General features: G+C 40.3%; 1 protein-coding gene across 7 annotated transcripts in view; it reads right to left on the bottom strand.

Annotated features, from left to right (window-relative positions):
* ARMC8 (armadillo repeat containing 8) overlaps window positions 1-21,420 on the bottom strand; it is a 118,006-nt gene extending 96,586 nt beyond the window's left edge. For 6 of the 7 annotated variants that reach the window (XR_007135360.1, XR_007135367.1, XR_007135366.1 and 3 more), the window contains exons 1-2: window positions 21,173-21,420; window positions 204-280 (exon numbers count right to left, since the gene is read on the bottom strand). Coding sequence is in view for 3 of the 7 variants with exons in the window: in XM_047783102.1 (XP_047639058.1) it covers window positions 204-280; window positions 21,173-21,217 (122 nt within the window). In the remaining 4 variants the exon portion in view is untranslated. The remainder of the gene's footprint in view (window positions 1-203; window positions 281-21,172) is intronic. The other variant, XM_047783116.1, reaches the window with a different exon arrangement.
* Window positions 21,421-22,362: the final 942 nt, after the last annotated feature.

The raw sequence follows: 22,362 nt of genomic DNA, 5'->3' as shown, positions 1-22,362 counted from the left end.
AAAAATGAAGTTAACCATGTCAGTTAACAACTAACCAACAGGCAAGTCTTTATAGCACCATATTAAAGCCATGAATGTCAAGAGGTCTTTCCAAAAGGGAATAAAAAATTATAACCCTGCATTTTCAGAATTATAATATTTGACAGATTCAAACATGAAACAAATAAGACTTTTTGATAGACTCTTAAATACATACTACTTACATGACACCTTGTAGAACTTTCTGGGGATCAGGGTCAAATAGCCTGTCAACATAGTGGCGACTGCTAGCTGTTACTTCCTAGAAAGTGGGGGGAAAAATTATGACATCTGAAGCCATGCAAATCACAAATTCACAGTATTACCCGCAACACCAAATAGCTATATAATCTAACTTAACATAGGAGCATTAGAATGTCTATAAAATACTTATTATATTACATTATTCTAAGAAAATCTTGTGAGAAGATAAATACTTAGATGGGGAAGAAGATATCCAGTTCTCACAAAAAACGTAACTAGACAGTGCGACCTTTGTGGGGATACCCTGCACACTTTGCCAACAGAAGAAATGGGCGTGAATGTTAAGAAGCAAGCTAAACGTCTTAAAGTAACTGCTGGATGTCACCTACATGTGAAAAAAAGATAGGCATGTTGCTTCTGTTTACACCCACTAAAAGGAGGGAACATCTGGTTCTCAGCAAGGGAAAAAGGATAATGGTTTCATGAATAGTCTGTGTAGGGTAGTCTAGGTGCAAGAGCAAGACCTTCAGAGTGACGCAGAGGAGCTACGCTGCTAGGAAGCAGATGTAGGTAAAAAATAAAAACTAATATAAAGGAATTGTCACACTTTCTGTGAGGGAAAAAAACAATTAAGAATTAGGGTGAGTTATCAGGTCCAACAGAATTACCCAGTCTCAAGTGGCTAAAGCTGGGCAGAAGGGGTAGAGTTAGAGTATGAAGAATAAGGGAGACACTTACCTCCTTTTATTTGTATTGTGGGGTCTGCTCTATTTTGGTATTTCTTATAAAACTTATTTGTGGAGGTATACTTATTTTTTACTTTTAATTTTTAATACTTGACATTATTTAAAACAAAGAACAAATGTGTAAGAACCAGAGAAGAAGAATTTTTGTCCCTTGCTGTTTCTTTCTGATGTCTGCTGGAATATGTGCATGTACTACCACCCATCAGCAATAAATTATTACAGAGAAGAAATACTTTTCCAGTTTACCCAGAACCCCTAATTAGAAAAAAGTTAACTGCCAAGATGTGGTGCCAGCTTAAAATTCTGAGTCTCCAAAAATAACTCTGGAGAAAAATTCCATAAACTCTAATTTCCTGACAATCTAAAGTGTATTTTCATATTATGAGCTTGCAACCAAAATATTCTTATAGGCAACTCAAATACCCACTTTTAATACATACTCCATTTATAAGGAGCAAACTGGCAGTTAGCAAGCCAAACTGAGGAAAATTCTTGTGTCTAACAGGGTATCATTAAGAACTTACTAACAGGATCTCCTTTCCTCAAAATAACAGAATCACGGGATCAGAAGGACTCGATTATCTGTCTCAATCCCTTGGTCAATAAATGAGATGTCAGATTGCAAACAACCGTACAAGTATGTCAAGAAATAATACACTCAAAAGCAAAATCCAAGGCAAACTGAAAAGAGTATTCCTATAATACAAAGATATGTCATTTCGCTTCCTTTGAGTACATGTGCTTTCCTGGCTTCCCAACACAGTAAGTTCTTCTGAGAACTCCAGGCTCTTAGACTCCCTCCAATGTAAGGACTGATCTTTGATTTTACTGTTCCTCTTCACACTCTCTCTCACAGCTCAGTTATCTCTTGCCTCTCAATGTGGTTTTAAAAAGGTACTTGAGTTCCCTGATGGCCTAGTAGTGAAAGACTTGGCATCATCACTGCTGTGGCTTGGGTTTTGGCCTGGGAACTTCTGCATGCCATGGGCATGACCAGAAATATAAATAAAATAAAATAGGTACTTGCGTTTAAAACCTGTATTTTACACATAAATTTTGTTCATTAATACCAACTCTACTGCTCTGTGCCTGGTTCATTCAATTTAACAAGCACTATATATACCTGCTATATGCAAGGAACTCAGGAAAGCATTAAACACCAAAAAAAGGGAGTTCCCATTGTGGCTTAGTTGGTTAAGAACCCAACATAGCCTCTGTGAGGATGCAGGTTCAATCCCTGGCCTTGCTCAGCGAGTTAAGGATCCAGCATTGCCACAAGCTGCAGCATAGGCTACAGATGTGGCTCAGATCTGGTATTGCTGTGGCTGTGGCATAGGCCTACAGCTGCAGCTCTGATTCCGCCCCTAGCCTGGGAACTTCCATATGCCACAGGTATGGCCATAAAAAAAGGTAAGGCACAGTCCCTCCCCTCAAAAATCCATATTCTACTGCAATTGTGTTTACATGTTTATATTCCCTACTAGAATGCAAAACAGAAGTATACACACATAAAAGTAGCACTGAGGTGGGAGTTAATAAACAGGGAGAATCAGTGAAGACTTCTTAGATGAGTTGGTTTTGGAAAATGGATAAGAGTGCACAAGAATAAACAAGGAAAGAATCAGTGTCACAGCCACAGCTGTGGGGCATGTGAAGCCAACACACGAATACCATCAGCAAGTATACCAGTTACTGGCATTGAAAAAAAAGGGAAAGGAGGTAGAAAGGCAACCATAAAATATAAAACACAAAAGGCTAACCAACAGGTAGCCAATAACTGGAGACCAATTGCCTTTTGGTCAAAGTTCTATGCTAGGTGCCCAAGAAAATACAAGAGGATGTTAAGGCAGAATGGTGCACTTAAAAGCTTACATCTATACAGGGGTCAGTCATGTGTACAAAAAAAAATGATCGTCTGAGCTGCCTAGGTAGTAGCAAGCTGAGAGATAGTTACTTGTTCAATCTGATTTTACTCTACACTTTTGCATCACATATTCATGTAGTTGTTTGTATGGAACAATTGTATTTCACAGCTTTCCTTTGTAGATCAAGCCATCTCTCCCCTTTCAGCCCTCTTCTCTTGTCTTTCAAAAGGCAGCTTGGACATTAAAGATTTTGAAAGACAACTGGTACAGATATTAAGTAGGTTAGTGAGGGAAAATTTCTCTAAGGGGGTGACACTTGAGCAAAGACCTGAAAAAGGGCAAAGAGTAAGTCATGCAGCTGTCTGGGAGCAAAACTTTTTAAGCAAATTGAACAAATGCAAAGGCTCTGAAATCAAAGTGTCTGCTCAAATCAAAGAACAGGAGGCCGCTACAGCTGGAGCAGAATGAACAAAGGAGAAGACAGTAGGAGATGAGGTCAGAGAAGAGAGGCCAGATGGTAAAGGGCTGTGTTGTCCAAGATGATAGCCACTAGCCTCATATGGCTAACTGGGCATTTGAAATGTGCCTAGAAACTGAATTTTGAATTTTGAATTTTAATTAAACTTTAAAACCAATACTGAATTCAGTTATTAGAAGATTTTAAGAATGTTTAGAATTACTTGGATATATAAATCTACTTTCAACTGTAAATTTTATGAAACCTACATACCAATCAAAATTTGGCATCAAAACTGTGTAAAATACACACCAGATTTTGAAGACTTTATATAAAAAAAGAAAAGTTTCATTAATTCCTTACATTGATACCTGCTGAAATAATATTTTGACATAATGGTTTAAATCAGATATACTAAAATTTATTTCATCTGTTTTTACTTTTACAGCATAGTTGTAAAAAATTTTGTTTTACACACATAGCTGATGTTATTTTTCCACTGGATCACACTGATATAGAGCCTTGTTGGTCATTGTAAGGATTTTTACTTTTACGGTATGAGTTGGGAAACCATTAGAGGGTTTTGGGAAAATAGAGACATGAACTGATTGTTTTAAAAGGACTGCTCTGGGAGTTCCCAGGTGGCCTAGCGGGTTAAGGATTTGGCATTGTCACTATTGTGGCATGAGTTTGATCCCTGGTGCAGCCATTAAAAAAAAAAAAAAAAAAAGGACTGCTCTGGTTGCACTTTTAGAAACAGCTAAGTTTGTGGAGGGGACTAGGAGACAAAACAGGGAAACTAGATAAGAGGCTATTTCAATAATCAGAAACACTGTTGTTTCAGGGAGATGATGGAAACCTGGACTAGGGCAAGAGTTTTAGAGGCAGAAAAATTCACTCCAATTCCAGATAAATGTTAAAGCTGAAATAACTATCAAACTGGGTATGCTGTCAGAATGGATATGAGGTATTCAAGGAAAAGCCAAGGATAACACTTAAGGTTTTTGCCTGAGCCCCCAGAAAGACTGCATTGCTAGTTAATGAGATGAGGAAAACTAAGGGAGATGAAGGTTTAAGTGAGAAGATCAATAGTTCAGTTTTGGACATGTTAGGATTGAGAATTTTATTAGCCATCCAGGTATAAATGTCAAGTTGGCAGCTGAATATATAACTCCAGAGTTTAGGAGAGAACTGTGGGTAGGAGATAGAAATCAGGGAGTTGCCAAATGTATAAATTTGATAAGTTCACTTAGGGAATAACCATGGATAAGACAAGGCCTGAAGACTGAATTCTAAAGCACCTGAAAAAGCAGCAAGTGTGGTGGGAAGAAATCTAAGATGTCAAATAGAGGAATGTTTCAAGGAGGGGGTAATCAAATATACCAAACGCTACTGATGTGTAGTAAAAGGTGATAACTAAGCCCTGACCAATTGGATTTAGGAACATGGAGGTCATCAGTGATCTTAACAACAGCAATATGGGTAGAGTGGTGAGGGCAAAGCCTGCTTGGGGGAGGTTTAGGAGAGAATGGGAAAAGAGGAATTAGAGAAAGTAAATATAAAACAACTCTTTCAAGGAGTTTCAATGTAAAGGGGAGTAAAGAAAGAGTAGCAGCTAGAGGGAAAAGTGAAGTCAGAAGAGGGGTTTTTTTTGTTGTTGTGGTTTTTTTTTTTTTTTTAGGGCCACATATGTTGCCTATGGAAGTTCCCAGGCTAAGGTTGAATCGGAGCTGCAGCTGTCTGCCTAAGCCATAGTCACAGCAACACGGGATCCAGCCACATCTGTGACCTGCACCACAGCTCACGGCAATGTTTTAACCCACTGAGCAAGGCCAGGGATTGAACCCACATCCTCGTGGATACTAGTCAGGCTTGTTACCACTGAGCTACAACAGGAACTCCCTTTTTTTTAATGTAATAAATTAAAGTATGCTTATTCATTGATAGAAAAGATTTTAAATAAAGAAAAACATAAGAATATATATATGTATGACTAGGTCACTATGCTGTGTGGCAGAAATTGATACAACACTGTGAATCAACTATACTCTAATTTAAAAAAAGGAAAAGTGTTCCCTCTGTGGCTCAGTGGAAACAAACCCAACTAGAATCCATGAGAATGAAGATTCAATCCCAGGCGTCACTCAGTGGTTAAGGATCAGGCATTGCCTCGAACTATGGTGTAGGTGGCAGACATGGCTCAGATCCCACACTGCTGTGGCTGTGCTGGGGTCTGACAAGACCCCTAACCTGGGAATTTACCTATGCCATGGGTGAGGCCCTAAAAAGCAAGAAAAAGAAAAAAGAAAAAAAGAAAAACATGCTGCATGGGGGGGGACTTATGGAACAACGTTCATGAATAATTGAGAGGGAATTGGATTTACTAAGTAGAGCATGGGATGTACAAAAGCCAGAAACAATTACTTAGATGGATATGGTGGTGAAACCTTGTGGACATTCTGATTATTTCTATTTTTTTGAAAGTTAAAAGGGTGGGGTGGTTATGGGGGTGGGTGAAGAAAGAAGAGAAGAAAATAGGACACTGTATGGGCAGCATTAACCCTCTTGAGGTCCATGATTATGAATTTAAAGTGAGACCAGTCAGCATGGCTGTGTTCTTCTCCAGCTACATTAAAATGAAGAAAAGGAGGTATAAATAAGGGAGTTCAAAGAGCTGGAACTTCACCAGGCAGATGACAAAGCCAGAGAAAGGGGTCAGCTGAGTTGAGAGTATATGCAAGATTGTGATTATAGTAACATGCCTACTGAAAACGAATGAAAAAGTAGCAGAATTAGTAGAATTCAGGTAACAGGGGATTGAAGAAGAGTCGTAGATGTTTGGGTGGTAGAAGGAGTGGTTTGGAAGGATAGACGGTAGTGGCCAGGATGTGTAAAATTGAGTTATGAAGGTGTTTTGGTTATTGGTAAGATCAAGGTCTAGGATATAACCATGGGGGACAAATACCTCAAGGCAGGACAGAGGATATGATCACTGGGGAAGTCTAGAGCTTTGGGAAAAAAAACTGTCTACATAGACAGTGATATTTCTGTAAATATCACAGAAATAGTGCTAGAAAAAGTGACATGAGCTAGGAGCTAAAAACCTTAAAAGAAATGAAAGGGACCCAGAAGGTCTATAGATGAGTACAAGGTAGCATCTGATGAAATTTGGAGCTGGAATGTTTATGGAGAAAAGGGATGAAAGGGGTCTGAAAAAAGCAATGAGGAGCAAGTCTCTATCCCCACCTCTAGGCCTAGATATATGAGAGATATGGGAAGCAAAAGAACCACAAACTGACATAGTGCAGGAAAAACTGAGGAAAGGGGTGTCCACAGGTGAAAAGTCCAGTTTCAGTCTAAACAAAAAGATGAAGGGAATGTTCAGAGAAGAGGCTGAGGAAAAGGGAAATCCAATAAAAGGAGCAGGAGAAGGCAAGGGATCTGGACAGAAAAGTAAACAAATACATGGGGCATGAGGAAGGACCCTAGAGTCCTGGGCTTCTTGTGGTAGTTAATGAAAACAGCGATAAAAGGGCTCAATTCTGATGACCCCAAGGGAAAAAGGAGTGAGGCTGCCATACCTGGGTGGGGCGGGGCAGTTGAAGAGAATTGGGGGGGAGGTTCTTTCATTCTTGCCAACAATACTGTGGATGTTGGGGAGGGACAATCTGACCTAGGCACTAATTTACTCCAGGAATATGAGAAGCACTGGGGTTCCTTCCTCCCTCCTCCCCATAGAGGCCAAAAGGTTAGAATAGTTTCTGATATCTGTCCTTTCAACATGTGGCTTTACTCTCACTTCAAAACAACAATACCCTTTAAATTACTTTCTGTAGCTTCCAGCAGCTAGAAGATTTTGTACACATGGTGATCCTCCACCCTCCCAGCCAATAGAGTGAATGTGCCAAGCAGCCAGCTAGAGCTGATGGTACAGTCTGCACCCATGAATGAGAGCGACCCCAGCCAGGTCACGCTATAACCTCTGCCCTTTGGCACACGCCTTCCAACAAATGACACAGAAAGCCTTCAAAACCTGGCTCTGAACTCATTTTACCCATTCAAAGCTGCAGAAGCCACCACAAATGAATATATTAAAAACCTGTTAAATTTTTATGCTAAATAGCGCCCCTCCAAATTATATATTATGTGAAAATGCACACGGATCCCTTCAAGCGGCAAGTTTGTATACACCAAATTTGTGAATAAGAGTTAGCTCTAAGTAGAGTTGAATGTATGTATGTATGGACAGGTACTAAACATTAAAAAAGAAGCTTGAAGCAAATTTCTTCCTGAAGTAAAACAGAAACAGGGAAGGAGCTGCATTCCACTGTGGACAACTATTATGTGGAAGCAATTCCTCTTTTATTAGGATTACCATTTGTGATAGAGAGCCTCTGAGTTGGCCCCCAATGATCACCACCTTCTGGTATTCAAGCCCTGGGTGATGATTCCCCTAGAGTGAAGACTGGCTGTGGTGACTTGATTCTAGCAAACAGAAAGCAACAGAGGTGGCGGGATGTTTCTGCAAAGCTCCTTCTGTGTGTCCATGTCTGTGGCTACCTGTCTGTCTCTCCCTGTCAAATGCCAGCTGCCATGTTGTAAGTTGCACTACAGAGAGGCCCACAATACCTGGAACTGAGGGGGTCCCTGGCCAAGAGCCAGCAAGGAACTGAGGCCCTTAGTCCAACAACCCACATGCAACTAAATCCTGCCAATAATAACCTTATGAGTGAGCTTGGAAATGGATTCTCCCTTGACTGAGCCTTCAGGTGAGATATGGCCCCTGCTGACACCCTGACTGCAAACTCACAAGAAACTCTAGAGCAAAGGCTCTAGCTAAGCCATACCTGAATTCCTGACCTACAGAAACTGCGAGGTAATAAATATTACTTTAAGCAGCTAAGTTTGGGGGTAATTTGTTACATAACAATAAATTGACAATAGACCTTCAAATTTATCACCCAAACCAAGATAATTTTTAACAGTGAAAAGAGGCCATTATTAATACTTGTCATAGAATAACACACATAAATGAGGAGAGTTGGAGATAAGCTAGACCATAGGCTCACCCTACCTTTTTTTCCTCTTCAGTGGCACAAAAGAGGAAAAAATTAGAAATAGCTCAGAAAACTGGTCAGACATAATGAAAAGGCAAACTAGAACAGTCTCTAATTGCCTTTCTGAATAAACTACCCATGTGCGGGGTGAACTGAAACCCTGACTTCTGAAAAAATTTCTTTGGGAAAGGTTTTGAATACTAAATTACTAAGTCCCAGACTTGCCACAAATGGGATTTAATTCAAATATCAGAAGTACATGTGTTCAGAAGTTTTGAAACCTCAAGTGAAACAATGAGTTTCCTAGACAATGAAGAGTGAGAGTTTAAGTGTTAATAAGAAAATGTCAGGAGTTGCCATCATGGCTCAGTGGAAACAAATCTAACTAGTATCCATGAGGACACAGGTTCGATCCCTGGCCTTGCTAAGTGGGTTAAGGATCTGATGTTGCCAAGAGCTGTAGCATAGGTCAAAGATGCCGCTTGAATCTGGTGTTGCTGTGGCTGTGGCATAGGCCTGCAGCTACAGCTCTAATTTGACCCCTAGCCTGGGAACCTCCATAGGCCGTGGGTGCAGCCCTAAAGAGAAAAGAAAGAAAGAAAATGTCAAAGTATTTCATTAAAATCGTGCTCCATGCATATTTCATTAAAATTATGTTCTTTGTTTCCATCATACTCAGACATCAAGTAGTAGAAACAACAAGTGATTTGGCATTGAAGACAGGTCTTTTTTTTTTTTTTTCGGCTTTTTGCTATTTCTTTGGGCCGCTCCTGCGGCATATGGAGGTTCCCAGGCTAGGGGTCGAATCGGAGCTGTAGCCGCCAGCCTACGCCAGAGCCACAGCAACGCAGGATCCGAGCCGCGTCTGCAACCTACACCACAGCTCACGGCAATGCCGGATCCTTAACCCACTGAGCAAGGGCAGGGACCGAACCCACAACCTCATGGTTCCTAGCCGGATTCGTCAACCACTGCGCCACGATGGGAACTCCTGAAGACAGGTCTTAATCCTAGTTCTACCACCTAGTAGCTTTGTGACTTAGGCAAAAGTAAAATTTTAGACTGTTTCTTCAAGTATAAAATGGTGATGTTAACACATAGCAGTATGAATCAAAACTCCTGTAAACTATAAATGGATCAAATAGGGTAATGGATCAAATAGGGTAATGCACAGGAAAAACTCCTGTAAACTATAAATAGGGTAATGCACAGGAAGAACTCCTGTAAACTATAAATGAACCATACAATAAATTTCAGGAAAATTCTATTTTTCTGTAAAAAATGTAACTACCTTAATGAGTATACTAATGCTTCTCTTATTTATATTTATAAAATCTAACTATTTAGATAACTTTACTCAGCTGATAGCAGCTTTTTCTCAGAGCAAGCTAAGTATTTAGCAATAATACTCATTTGAGTGAACTTAAAAATCTAAACTTTCAACTTGAGATTTTAAAAAACTGTTAAAAATGTATAAGGTGGAGTTCCTGTCGTGGCACAGTGGTTAACGAATCCGACTAGGAACCATGAGGTTGCAGGTTCGATCCCTGGCCTTGCTAGGTGGGTTGAGGATCAGGCATGGCCGCAAGCTGTGGTGTAGGTTGCAGACACAGCTCAGATCCCGCGTTGCTGTAGCTGTGGCGCAGGCTGGCGGCTACAGCTCCAATTAGACCCCTAGCCTGGGAACCTCCATATACCACGGGAGCGGCCCTAGAAAAGGCAAAAAGACCAAAAAAAAAAAAAGTATAAAGTAATTATTTGCAGTTTTTATTACTTTCTTCATAACTGTAGGTATTACCAAGGGACTCAAGAGTATAAAAATCACAGTTAAGAATAATACCAATATAAAGTTCAAAAAGTACTCAGTTTATAGTGTTCTCTCTCCCATGTGACCAACCCCAAAAGAAAAGGTAGACAGAATACAAATTTTTTTTTTTTTTTGTCTTTTTGTCATTTCTTGGGCTGCTCCCACAGCATATGGAGATTCCCAGGCTAGGGGTTGAATCGGAGCTGTAGCCACCAGCCTACACCACAGCTCACGGCAATGCCGGATCCTTAATTCCCTGAGCAAGGCCAGGGATCGAACCCGCAACCTCATGGTTCCTAGTCAGATTCATTAACCACTGAGCCACGATGGGAACTCCCAGAATACAAATATTTTTACAATACCTGACACTTGTTTAGTATATTACTGTTTACAAAAGCATTTTCCTATCTATTTTCTCTCATGTGTTCTTGAGAAATATTACAGTTCTTGGAGTTCCCTCATGGCACAGCAGGTTAAAGATCCAGTGTTGTTACTGCAGCAGCTTGGGTCACTGCTGTGGCGTGGGTTTGACCCCTGGCCTGGGAACTTCCACATGCCTCGAGTGAGAAAAAAAAATTACAATTCTCAAGGGGGTATTATGACCCCTAAGAAATGAATGTTTAATAATTGCCAGTCAAAATTTAATACATCAATTACTCCACAAACTTCTAGGAACTTCAGATAAAACTTTTCATAATGTTGATCATTCAGCATTGTCAAGGAAAATCTTGGTTTCAGGGAGAGGAAAGAAATGCAACACAAAAAAATAGAATTCTAAACTCAATAAAGCTTCAGTTTAAAATCTATTTCAGGGGAATTCCCATTGCGGTGCAGTGGAAACAAATTCACCTAATATCCATGAGGATGTGGATTCGGTCCCTGGCCTAGCTCAGTGGGTTAAGGATTCAGCATTGTTGTGAGCTGTGGTGTAGGTCACAGACCCAGCTTGGATCTGGCATGGCTGTGGCTGTGGTGTGGGCTGGCAGCTGTAGCTCTGACTTAGCCCCTAGCCTGGGAACTTCCATATGCCTTGGGTGCAGCCCTCAAAAAATTAATTAATTAATTAATATCTATTTCAGGCTGAAATTGAACAAGTAAATGTCTTTAATTTACTAAGATTAACACTGGGTGCTAGTAATAGATAAGATAGAGTCCCTTAACCTCAAGGCATTCACAGAACAGAAAGGAAACAGGTAAGTAAGAAAGCTACAGTTGTCACTCGTAACAGAGGATAAGTGTAACCATAAAAGTGGACACAAGATAAAAAGAAAGTTGAAGATACAATTAATTGAAGTACTAAAGTTAGGGGTGGAATGGGAAATGGTATCTAAGCAGCAAGAATGATTAATCTGAAACTTTAGCATTATTTTGCTAGGTGAAAAAAGGGAGGAAAAAAGACAAGGACTCTAGATAGCAGAGCACACGTAAGTGAGTTCAGAAGCAACGCCTGTATTTGAGAAATGCAATTTAGTATCATAGTGATATAGTATACACTTGGGAATACAAACGAGAGCTGAAGTAGTACTCTTTAATACAGTTAACAAATATTCAAACAGCTATGCAGGCACTGTTTAGGCAATGAACAAAGACACTCACCTTCCCTTCTTACCCCGCTGCCCTACCCCCGAACCCTGCACCAAAAGCCCACCTTTGCAGAGCTTACATTTCATCATGGGAGAAAGATAAAAAGCAATAAACATAATAAATAAATGATACAGAATATTAGAGGGCTATACATACTACGAGGGGAAATGTTTAACAGCACATTTTATTTCCATCTCCTTATACACTGCACAAGCTGTGGGGAGAAGCACAGGAGAGAAAGAGCGAGGAGGTATACTAATAGATGATACCATCCAGAGAACCCCAACTCTCAGCATCTCAGTAGTTCTAAACAGGGACAAATACATTTTGTAAATCTATGGAAGCAATTTTGGCTGTCAAAATGATGACAGGTGCTACTGATATCTAGTGGGCAAGGACTAAGGATGATAGATGTCCTATAGCGAGTGGGACAACTGGCCTACAACCCAAAAGACTTTCCACTATGCGGTCATGTGGAAATACAAATTTTAATTATCTGAACCTAGCATCTAACTCCATTTTACATATGAACACAAAATATATTTCATATCATTTTACTACACAATTTTCCAAGAATGCAACTCCCATATGAATACAGAGAAGGTTGTATTTTGTCTTGTTAGGAACTTTACCAAAAGTCTTTCATTTCAGAAAGTCACATCAAAAACAATATCACTTATTGTATTTACATAACCAACACATCATAACTATATCAGCCTGTAATGCAGTCATAGCTAAAATACCCTAATTTGCAAATATATCACTACTTTATTATTTCTTTCTAGTATATCAGTACCTGAATATTTACTCTTTCAACGACATAGTTTCCTCCTCTTTGTCCTTTTACACAACTGGGGAAGCCCTGACCTCTCAATAAGTAGTTAAGACTGAAAATTAGATTTTACATGTTAAGAGAACTTACTTTAAAATAAACAGCAAATACATCAGTGCTCATAAAATCTGAAAATAAAATTCTAAAATGTAAGGCACAAATTTTTGTTTTAATTAGGTGTTTGGAAACATGACTCTGACACTTTATAAATAATAGTATATGACAGTGGACAAATCAGTCTCTTGTTCTCACTTCCCCCCCACCCCCCAAAAAATGACAAGGATGAATTGAAAATTATCTGCAGCTTTCTTTCAAGCAACGATGCCATAATTTTACTCATACTAAGGGGTTTTTTGTTTGTTTGTTTGTTTTTGCATAACAGGAAAACCAGAGCACAATAAGATCAAAACAGATATGAAGAATGGCCTTTACTTTCTCTGCAGTTTTTAACATAATAAAATATTATTGTCCTCGTACACAGTAACAACATGCTATAAACATGCTTTGGTGATCTCAAGAACTGGAAGCAATTTAGCATTCATGCTTCTTTCTAACCAAGTACCGCAATGTTTATTCTTCTAAAGTATGTTATAAATCACAAAGAGCTATTTGGGTCTACATGACTTTTAAAGTTTTTTCTCACCATTAAATTCTATTCATTTACTCTTCAATGTAGACAAGAATGTCTGAAGACTGGGGGCCAAGAAGAGATCCCTCTGGACAGAGTAAATGAACTATATAAGGATTTATGTTGCAAAACAGCAGAATTTGGAAGTCCAAGGAAGCAGGAGCCTTATCTGGGATGCTAGAGTGACAAGGCTTGTAAGTTATAAAGACTGAGAGTTCTGTGGGTTGGTGACCTACATATTACCTACCAAGATGATACGATAGCCCAGGAAATCCAGTAGGATTCAAATGCCTACTTCTCAATCCTGCCATAACAGAGTGATGCTATGCAGACATGGGTGCAATATCATCCTGGACTACAGGACATAATGACTTAGAGATCCAGGGTACCATCTTTCATGGTACACCTCAGAGGTGATATAATCCAGACAGGCTAGCTGCTTCCTAATTTAAAAAAGGCCTCTTTTGTTTCAGAGTCTTAAGAGGCAGTAAATAACCTTGCCTCGGAGCTCTCCATGGTGCTTGATTCATACTAGCCCATCACTTTCAGCAACTGGTGCACTAGCTTTCTGAATATAGCACCACTCAGTATCTGTCTGACCCATCATCCACATTGTGGCCTATGACTACTGTGCCAATATCATGGGCCACTTGTAATTTCTGTCCATTCTACTTTGCCTGTGCTCAGACCTACAAATGTCTTACTTTATCCTTGCTTGGATCTCTTGCATCTAGCTCTGCCTCCCAGGCCTGCTATAGCATCTGCTACACAAAGACCTTTCAGTAGATACAGCACACCTTGCAGAAGAAAGATCACTGGCCTGCTCCAGGCAAAAAAAATCATAGTTCTTCAGGGCCAAGTCCTACACATGATACCTTACATGAGTTTTAAAACCTGGTGTTACAATCTTTATCATTCCAAAAAGATTTTAAATGAGTACTAAATTTTGCTATATATATATATATATATATATATATATATATACACACACACACATACACACACACACGTTTCTGTGACTGACTTTGGAATGAATAAAGAGTAGAAAGTGTTAACTCAAAATTTATGCATTGATTTCAGGAAATCCATGAGCCCTTGAAATTGTGATTCTTTAGGCAGATGCATGTTTTTCTGGGGAAGACAGTGTTGACCCTCTTACCCTTAAAAGATTAAGAATAACTGATGGTTATTTAATGTGCTGATGACTCCCAATAATAATCATCTCCCTAGGTTTAAGCACTAGACCTTTAACTCGTGGTTTAATAAATATATTAGGTCTTTGTCCCGGTTCCTGGCCCTGAAACCCTTGAAATTTCCTGGGTGATATGAATGTTTTTGCTTATTCCCAAGGAGCACCTTTTGAGCACACCTGAGTTTATGTTAATGAATGATTAGGCTGGGGCCCCTAGACAGCCTCAAGACAGACCGGTTACAGAAAGACCAAGTGATTAGAGGGCTGGAATTTTCAGTCCCATCTACCTACCTCTGGGAAGTGGAAGAATGGGAGCGTGAGATTAAAGCTCTATAAAAAAAAAAACTCCTGAATAAAATGTGATGAGTGTTCAGATAGGTGAATGGATTCACAAGCCAAGAAAGTGGTGCACCAGAGTTCCACTGGGACAGAAGTTCCTGCATTTGGGACCTTTCTGGATCTTGTCTTATGTACCTCTTCATCTGACTGTTAATCTGAATTCTTTACAATAAACCAGTAACCATTTTGCTGAGCAAATAAACCTTTCTAACAAATGACCGAATCTGAGAGAGTCATGGGAACCCTTGATTATAAGTGCACAGTCAGAGGACAGGAGAACAACATGCTGCCTGAAGTGGGGGCAGTCTTGAAGGACTGCCCCTTAAGCTGTGGGATCTGATACCGTTTCCATGAAATAGTTTCAGAATTGGGTTAAATTGTAGGACACTCAGCTGGTGTCCAGAGAATTGGAGAATTGCTTGATGGTGTGGAACACATTCCAGAATATCCAACTGCCTACTGGACACCTCTAAATAGATTTCCGGAAAACACTTTATACTCAGCATGTCCAAAATGAAACTCATTGTTCGGCCTTACTCCTCTAACATAATTCTCTCCCAACCCTCACTATCTCAGTAGAGGATATCACCCAGCTATAAAGCTAAAAATCTTGTCAAGCATGCTTGATTATGATTATGACTCTTACCTTTTTCTCATTCCCCTTATCCAGCCATGTCTTACAACTTTCTGAAAGCCTAATTCTTAAAACACTCCTGAAGCAAAAGAATCATATGTTCTGTAATAATTTTGCAGGTGGTAAAGATCTCCAAATATTAATATATGCTATAGGCTAGAGACTCTTCCCACTGGACCATAACTTTCCATTTTTAATAGAAAGCATAACACTGTCTCACCATTCCCCTTCCCCCAAGAGCTATATTACAAATATACAAGAGAATGCAGCTCTTTATTCTTCTGAGTTTATGAAATGAGGTCAAAACAGTTTTCCTTTATTAAAGTGACAAGTGGGGGCTGCTTCTGCAAAACAGCTCTTATTTAGAATACTTTTCATTCCTATCTAACAACAATCCTAAGGATTACTGCACTACTGCTCAGTAAGGGCAGCTATCCTCCAATTTCCAGAAGATAATAGGAATCTTCCTTTGTCAATAATTTCCTATCTTTACCCAGAAGCCAATATGAAAGATGGCACTGCAAAATAATGGCCAAATCAGAAATCAAGAAGATACAAGTCAAAATAACTGAAATTCCTGGCTCCTGGCACTAACTTTAAAATTATTAATAAGGTGTTCCCGCTGTGGCACCGTGGGTTAAGAATCCAGTGATCCTTTTGATTAAGTCCAGTTACCAATTTTAAAAAAAAACAAAAACAAGAAAACAAAACAACAACAAAAAAAAACAGGTCATGCTTTTGGTGTCATGTCTAAGAATTCTCCACCAAGTCCACTGTTCTGCAGATTTTCTGTTCATTCTAAAAGTTTTTTTTAATATTTTACAGTTAAATCTGTGATCCATTTTGAATTAATTTTTGAACCAAGTGTAAAACTGAGATTAAAGTTCATTTTTTAACCTATATTTAAGAGAATGAAAAGATAAGCTACAGACTGAGAGAAAATATTTGCAAAGCATCTGACAACTAGAATATAAAAAGAGCTTTCAAAACTCAACAGTCAAAAATCAAACAGTCCAATTTGAAAGTAGGGAAAAGAATAGGAAAAAAAATTGACTAAAACATTTTATTCATATTTCAATGATGGCAAATCAGTAATGAAATTATTTGTGACATTAATAATCATTACAGAAATGCAAATTAAGACCATGATGAGATATCACTATACATCTATTAGAAGAGCTAAAATAAAAAATTATGACATACCAAATGAGCATGCAAAGAAACTGGATCTCTCATACATTACTATAAAATGGTACAGCCACTCTAGAAGAGTTTGTCAGTTTCTTTAAGAATTAAACATACATTTACCATACAACCTAGCAATTGCACTCCTTTCACTTATCTCAGAGATACAAAAAGTTACATCCACACAAAAACCAATACACATTTGTCCATAGCAGGTTAACAGCCAAAAACTGGAAACCAAAATTTCTAATCGGTGATCAGTTAAACTATCTTTTAAACATCCACATTATATATCCCTACCATGGAATACTACTCAGCAGTAAAAAGGAACAAACTACTGATACACACAACAGCTTGGAAGAAACTTCAGGGCATTATGATGAGTGAAAAAAGCCAATCTCAAAAGGTTCACATGTTATATGACTTCACTTATGTAACATTATAGAAAAGGACAAATTACAGAGATGGAGAAGAGATCAGTTGCCACCAGGGGTTAGAGATAACAGTAGGAATGGGGGAGTAGGTAGGTGTGACTATAAAGAGGTAGCATGAGGGAGATCTTGACTGTGGTATTACACAAATACACATGTGATAAAATGATACAAAACTACACATGTATCTACACCAATATCAATTTTCTGGTTTCGATATCATACTATAGTTATGTAAAATGTGACCAATGGGGGAAAATGGGTGCAGTATACACAGGGATCTCTCTGTATTATCTTTGCAACTTTCTGTGAATCTATAATTATCTCAAAATTAAAATTTTAAAAATGTAATCAATGTAAAATCACCCAAAAGTGTGGAAACATGGGAAAATTTATAAATCAGTTGAAAAGAGTGATGTAATGCTAAATGCAAACCAAGTAGGGATGGGGTAATTGTGGCGAAACCTAAAAAACACCTGGAGATTTTGTCCAACTCCTACAAACAGACAGTTGAATCAAATATTTATTGAGAATCCACAAATGCAAGACATACTGCTATAAATAGTAGTTGATTAAGAAGAAAAAGCCAAGCACTTACCTTTGAATTAATTTATTCCCTAAATAGATAGAATAATTATTGAAAGCCTCAGGGCCTCTGCAAAAGCAGTTCCCTTTTGCCTGGAATGCTCCTCTGTTTTTCCAGTTAGTTCTTACTCATCCTTGAACTCTCAGCTCATTGTCACTTCTTCAGGGAAACCCTCCCTGGCTCTCTTCACTGCCCTCCATATTAGACCATATTTCCCTATTATATGCTTATACAACATCCTATATTTTTCATTCATAACACTGATCACCATTTATACAGAACTATCTGATATCCATTTCCCCCATCAGGCTGAAATCTCTAAGAGGGCAGAGACGGTCTATGTAGCTCACCACTGTATTCCCAAACCCAGCACCAGGCCTGGCAAATGACAGAAGCTCAAAATATGTTACACAAATAAACCCACACAAAGCTACAATTCATACGTGCAAATGAACAAGCAGACAATAAGAATTACTGGGGTTTCGAAGAACCCAAGATCACCTCAACTTGAGAAAGCCAGTTTATATGTGATAGAACTTTTAAGCAGAGGATAAAGAATCTTATATCAAAAGCTGAATGTGAACATCAGTCTTTCAGCAATAGGAACTCATTGAAGAACTGAAACAGGGAAGTGTACAATGTGTTGTACAGGAAAATTAATGTGGAGAAGGGACTCTGACTGAGAGGATAAGACACTAGAGGCAGTAAAAAACAATTGCAAGGACACTGTGGTAATGCAGGTACAAAATGATATGGTCTGAAGGAGAGGGTGGTCTTGGGAACAGACAGATGTGAAGAACACTAAGAATGAAGAGATGACAGAACTTAAGCTATAGGAGCATCAAAGGGGGAAGAGTTAAAGATGATCCAAATGGTTTAACAGTGGGTAATTCATAAAAGATAGTACCAGGAGTTCCCGTCGTGGCGCAGTGGTTAACGAATCCGACTAGGAACCATGAGGTTGCGGGTTCAGTCCCTGCCCTTGCTCGGTGGGTTAAGGATCTGGCGTTGCCGTGAGCTGTGGTGTAGGTTGCAGACGCGGCTCGGATCCCACATTGCTGTGGCTCTGGCGTAGGCTGGCGGCTCCAGCTCCGATTCGACCCCTAGCCTGGGAATCTCCATGTGCCGCGGGAGCAGCCCAAAGAAATAGCAAAAAGACAAAAAAAATAAATAAATAAAAAAATAAAAGATAGTACCATTAACAGAAATGGGAATTCGGGACTAAGTTCTCTTAGAAGGAAAGTGCTTTGTTGGAAGTTTAAAGATGTATGATTTAAAGATGTAAGACTTCAAGAAGTCACACTGTCAAGAAGTCACACAGTCAAGGCTGATAATGTAGATGTGTAAGTTGATTACAGTTAAAGTTATAAGAATGAATGAGGAGCGGCCCTAGAAATGGCAAAAAGACAAAAAAAAAAAAAAAGAATGAATTAGCTCTCTCAGAGAGAAGAAGGTATAAAGGGACTTGAATGGAAATCCTTGATCTGGTGTTGCTGTGAGCTGTGGTGTAGGTCGCAGATTTGGCTCGGATTTGGCATTGCTGTGGTGTAGGCCGGCGGCTACAGCTCAGATTAGACCCCTAGCCTGGGAACCTCCATATGCCTCAGGTGCGGCCCTAGAAAACATAAAAAGACAAAAAAAAAATTTCATCTACCCCTTGTATGAATTATGTTCATCAGGCTATTGAGTCACTCGGACTGTCAGCTCCCTGAAGGCACAGCTGATCACATCTGTGCATCCCCTAAAGTGGATTGTATATGACTCGTGCACAATAAGTAGCCTAGTAAAGGAGTCAAATATTTGCAAGATAGTTTCTGATTATTAATTCCTATTTCACCTGCACTTTGTATATCAAAAAGTGGGGCCCTAGGTAGTACTTTGAAAGGTACAGGCTTCATTTTATAATATTTAAACTCAATGAGTTTAGAGAGTTTAAATCATTTACTCAAAGCTCTGATTTCCCAAGGCTCTAAAATTGAAGAACTGAAAGACCAGACTTTGGACTGTGAAAACCTTCAAAAAAAAAAAAAAAAAAACCAATGAGACTAGGGCTAAAGCAAATGCCCACCACAAGGACAGAATACTCTTCAAGAAGTTTTCAAATACAGTTAAATAGGAAATATTATTTATCAAGGGAGTGAAACAAATAAAAAAATTAAATTGTACACTATACAAATCAATAGTGTGTGAAAACTAAAGAAGCTTCAAGTGAAATGAAGGATGAATGAGATAATTAAAGGGAATTGAGAACAGTCAGGATGCATAGTTGAAAAAAAAAAAAAAGTAACTAGGGAAAAGTCATTGGCCCCATCCCACGAAACAGTCCCAGGTGTCAGAGGTGGAGTAATTGAATTTATTTCAACGCTTAGGTGAACAGTTTTTCCCCAATTGCAGTTTAAAAATAAGGGACTACTAAAACGGATCAAAGGAAGGACAAATTTGTGCACAGCTCCCTCCCCACCAAATAAATTATCAAGGTGGAGTATGCCACAATGCTCTAACCAAGTATTGCAGCAAACGTCCTAAGTGCTTCCAGATAGGTGAGTGTGTTTGTGGAAGTCAGGGAAGAAAAAAGAAATCATTTGGACACAGACTGTAGGAACCTGACAAGTCATATAGAATCCAACCATCCCCCTCAGCATCAGACCGACTTCCACAACAAGTCTAAAAAGATAGACAAATCAGCCTTTGCCCACTTGCTTCTAACAACAGCAAATGGACCACTGGTAAACTGGCCATCCTCAGAGTTGGACAGTTCTAATTTGCGGCAAAACTTTTCTAAGTTATCTCCTAGTAACTTTCACCCCTGATCCTGGTTCTCTCAAGAGCAACATCGAAAGTCCTGTTTTGGTTTTATTTTTAAACTTAAGCAGACAAACTAGGTATTACATCTAAAAATAGTAGGAAAATTTGACCGCTCGCTTTTTTCAATGTTTGACTCCCCTTGAAGGAAAGCGGAATGCCAGGCACAGGTTCCTTTAGACTGAGAGCTACGACCTCCAGAGCAAAGCGAAGGAAAAAGGCTTAAATAACTACATACACCAGGAGACGTTGCAGCTGATAAGGCTCCGTTGCCAAGAGGCAAACAGCTCTAGCCTATGACCGGGTGCTGGGACGCAATAGATACCACACAGACCTGGCCTGGCAGCCCCAAGACTGTGGGAGCCAAGGAGCCTCTACCAGTTTTTGCGATAGCCGCGGGGGAATGGGTGGGCGCTCACCCCCAGGCCAGCAGCGAGCCCTGCGCCTCGCAGAGTAGGGCGCTCGGCCCCGGAGAAGCGGCATCGCTAAGAGAAAGGCACAGGGAAACGCCTGGCAAAGCCCAAGCCGCACCACCGGGCCGGCCGCCCGTAAGCCCACTCTCCTCGCCCGCTGTCCTGAGAACCTGCACCGGTGAGCGCTCCCGTACTTGGAGCCGTTTCTGGCTCGGCCGGGATCCAGACTATCCCGCCCGCCCACCCTCGCTCCCTCCCCGGCCCAGAGCTGAGCAGAAGACCACCTCAAGGGGTGGCGCCCAGAAGGCACATCGCGTTTGTGGTGAACGCTGGGAGCTGGGCCTGAGCTCCCGGGCTGGCGCGCGGGCCAGCGGCTGCGGCGGGTCACTCACCGAGAGGACGCTCATGCGGATTGGGGTCTCCAACAGGCACGCCATCTTGAGCCTTCCCACCCGGCTGCAGCCGGCGCCGGCGCGGGGGCCGGCACTTTCGACAGCCAACTATTAGGCCAACCACAGGTACCTCTTCAGAAAATGAGGCAGGTAGATGAGAACAGACCACGCTCTAGACACTGCTGAAGTACGGCCGGGGCCCGCAGAGGGAGAGCAAAGGGAAACCGCGCCAGGGACCTCGTTACGAATCGTTTTTTCAGAAACAGCAGCTACGCTCTGCCTGGGTTAGGGGTGGGAGCGGGCAGCAGTTTCCGCATGCGCAAAGGAGATCTGCCGGCCCCACCTGCGGCTCTCGGTCGGGGAGCTTCAGGGGCGGAGTCTCGCGGCTAGCTGCACAGATCCTTTCGTTGCAACTTCTGAGTTCGCGTATTCATTATTCCGAAAAACTGGTGTGTGGAGCCACCTACGTAATTTGAAATTCGCTTTCTCATTCATTATCTCAGTCCTTTGCACCAGACTCCTAGCGTCGTTATTATCTCCATTTTACAGATGGAGAAACTGTGGTCTCAGAACCACGTCTTCTGTCGCCAGTAAGAGTGTTTCACGATCCACCGATGAAGTGTGACCCGTTTCAACATTATCTGCCTGACCCTTTTATTCTAGTGTAGTGTTAAGAATATATACTCTAAAGCCAGAATGCCTGAGTTTAATTCTTGCTACTTCACAGTACCATTACCCCGGCAAGTTACACTCCTAAGGTTTGCTTTTGTGTAAAGTAAGGGGTTGTGAGGTTGGAGAATGTAAAGCTCTTAGAACATGCCTGGAACGTAGAAAGCGTTATTATCTGTGTTAGTATTCTCCAGGCTCTGAGTCAAGTAGGAAAAAAAAAAAAAAATAGGGGCAAATATCTGACTAATTCGTGCTAAAACGCTTTGATAACTGAAGCCAAATAAAAACATGCTTCTAATTCTATTTTCTCATGGATGGATTCAGCTCTTTTCACTCCTTTTGTGTGTGTGGACAAAACTGCCGTAGACAGGTTTCAACTATTTGCTGCTTTCAATCAGTAAGGTTTTCTTTTGCAGGATGATTGCAATGAACCTGTTACATTGCTTGTCTTTTTTCCATTGCTATAACCACTCCCTAATTCAGGTTGGTATTACCTCTCCCCTGGACCAAAGTCTTCCAAC

This window comes from Phacochoerus africanus, chromosome 1 (assembly GCF_016906955.1).
Source record: "Phacochoerus africanus isolate WHEZ1 chromosome 1, ROS_Pafr_v1, whole genome shotgun sequence".
NCBI lineage: Eukaryota > Metazoa > Chordata > Mammalia > Artiodactyla > Suidae > Phacochoerus > Phacochoerus africanus.
The sequence above is the reverse complement of the archived record's forward strand: the minus strand, read 5'-3'. Positions and strand labels throughout refer to the sequence as shown.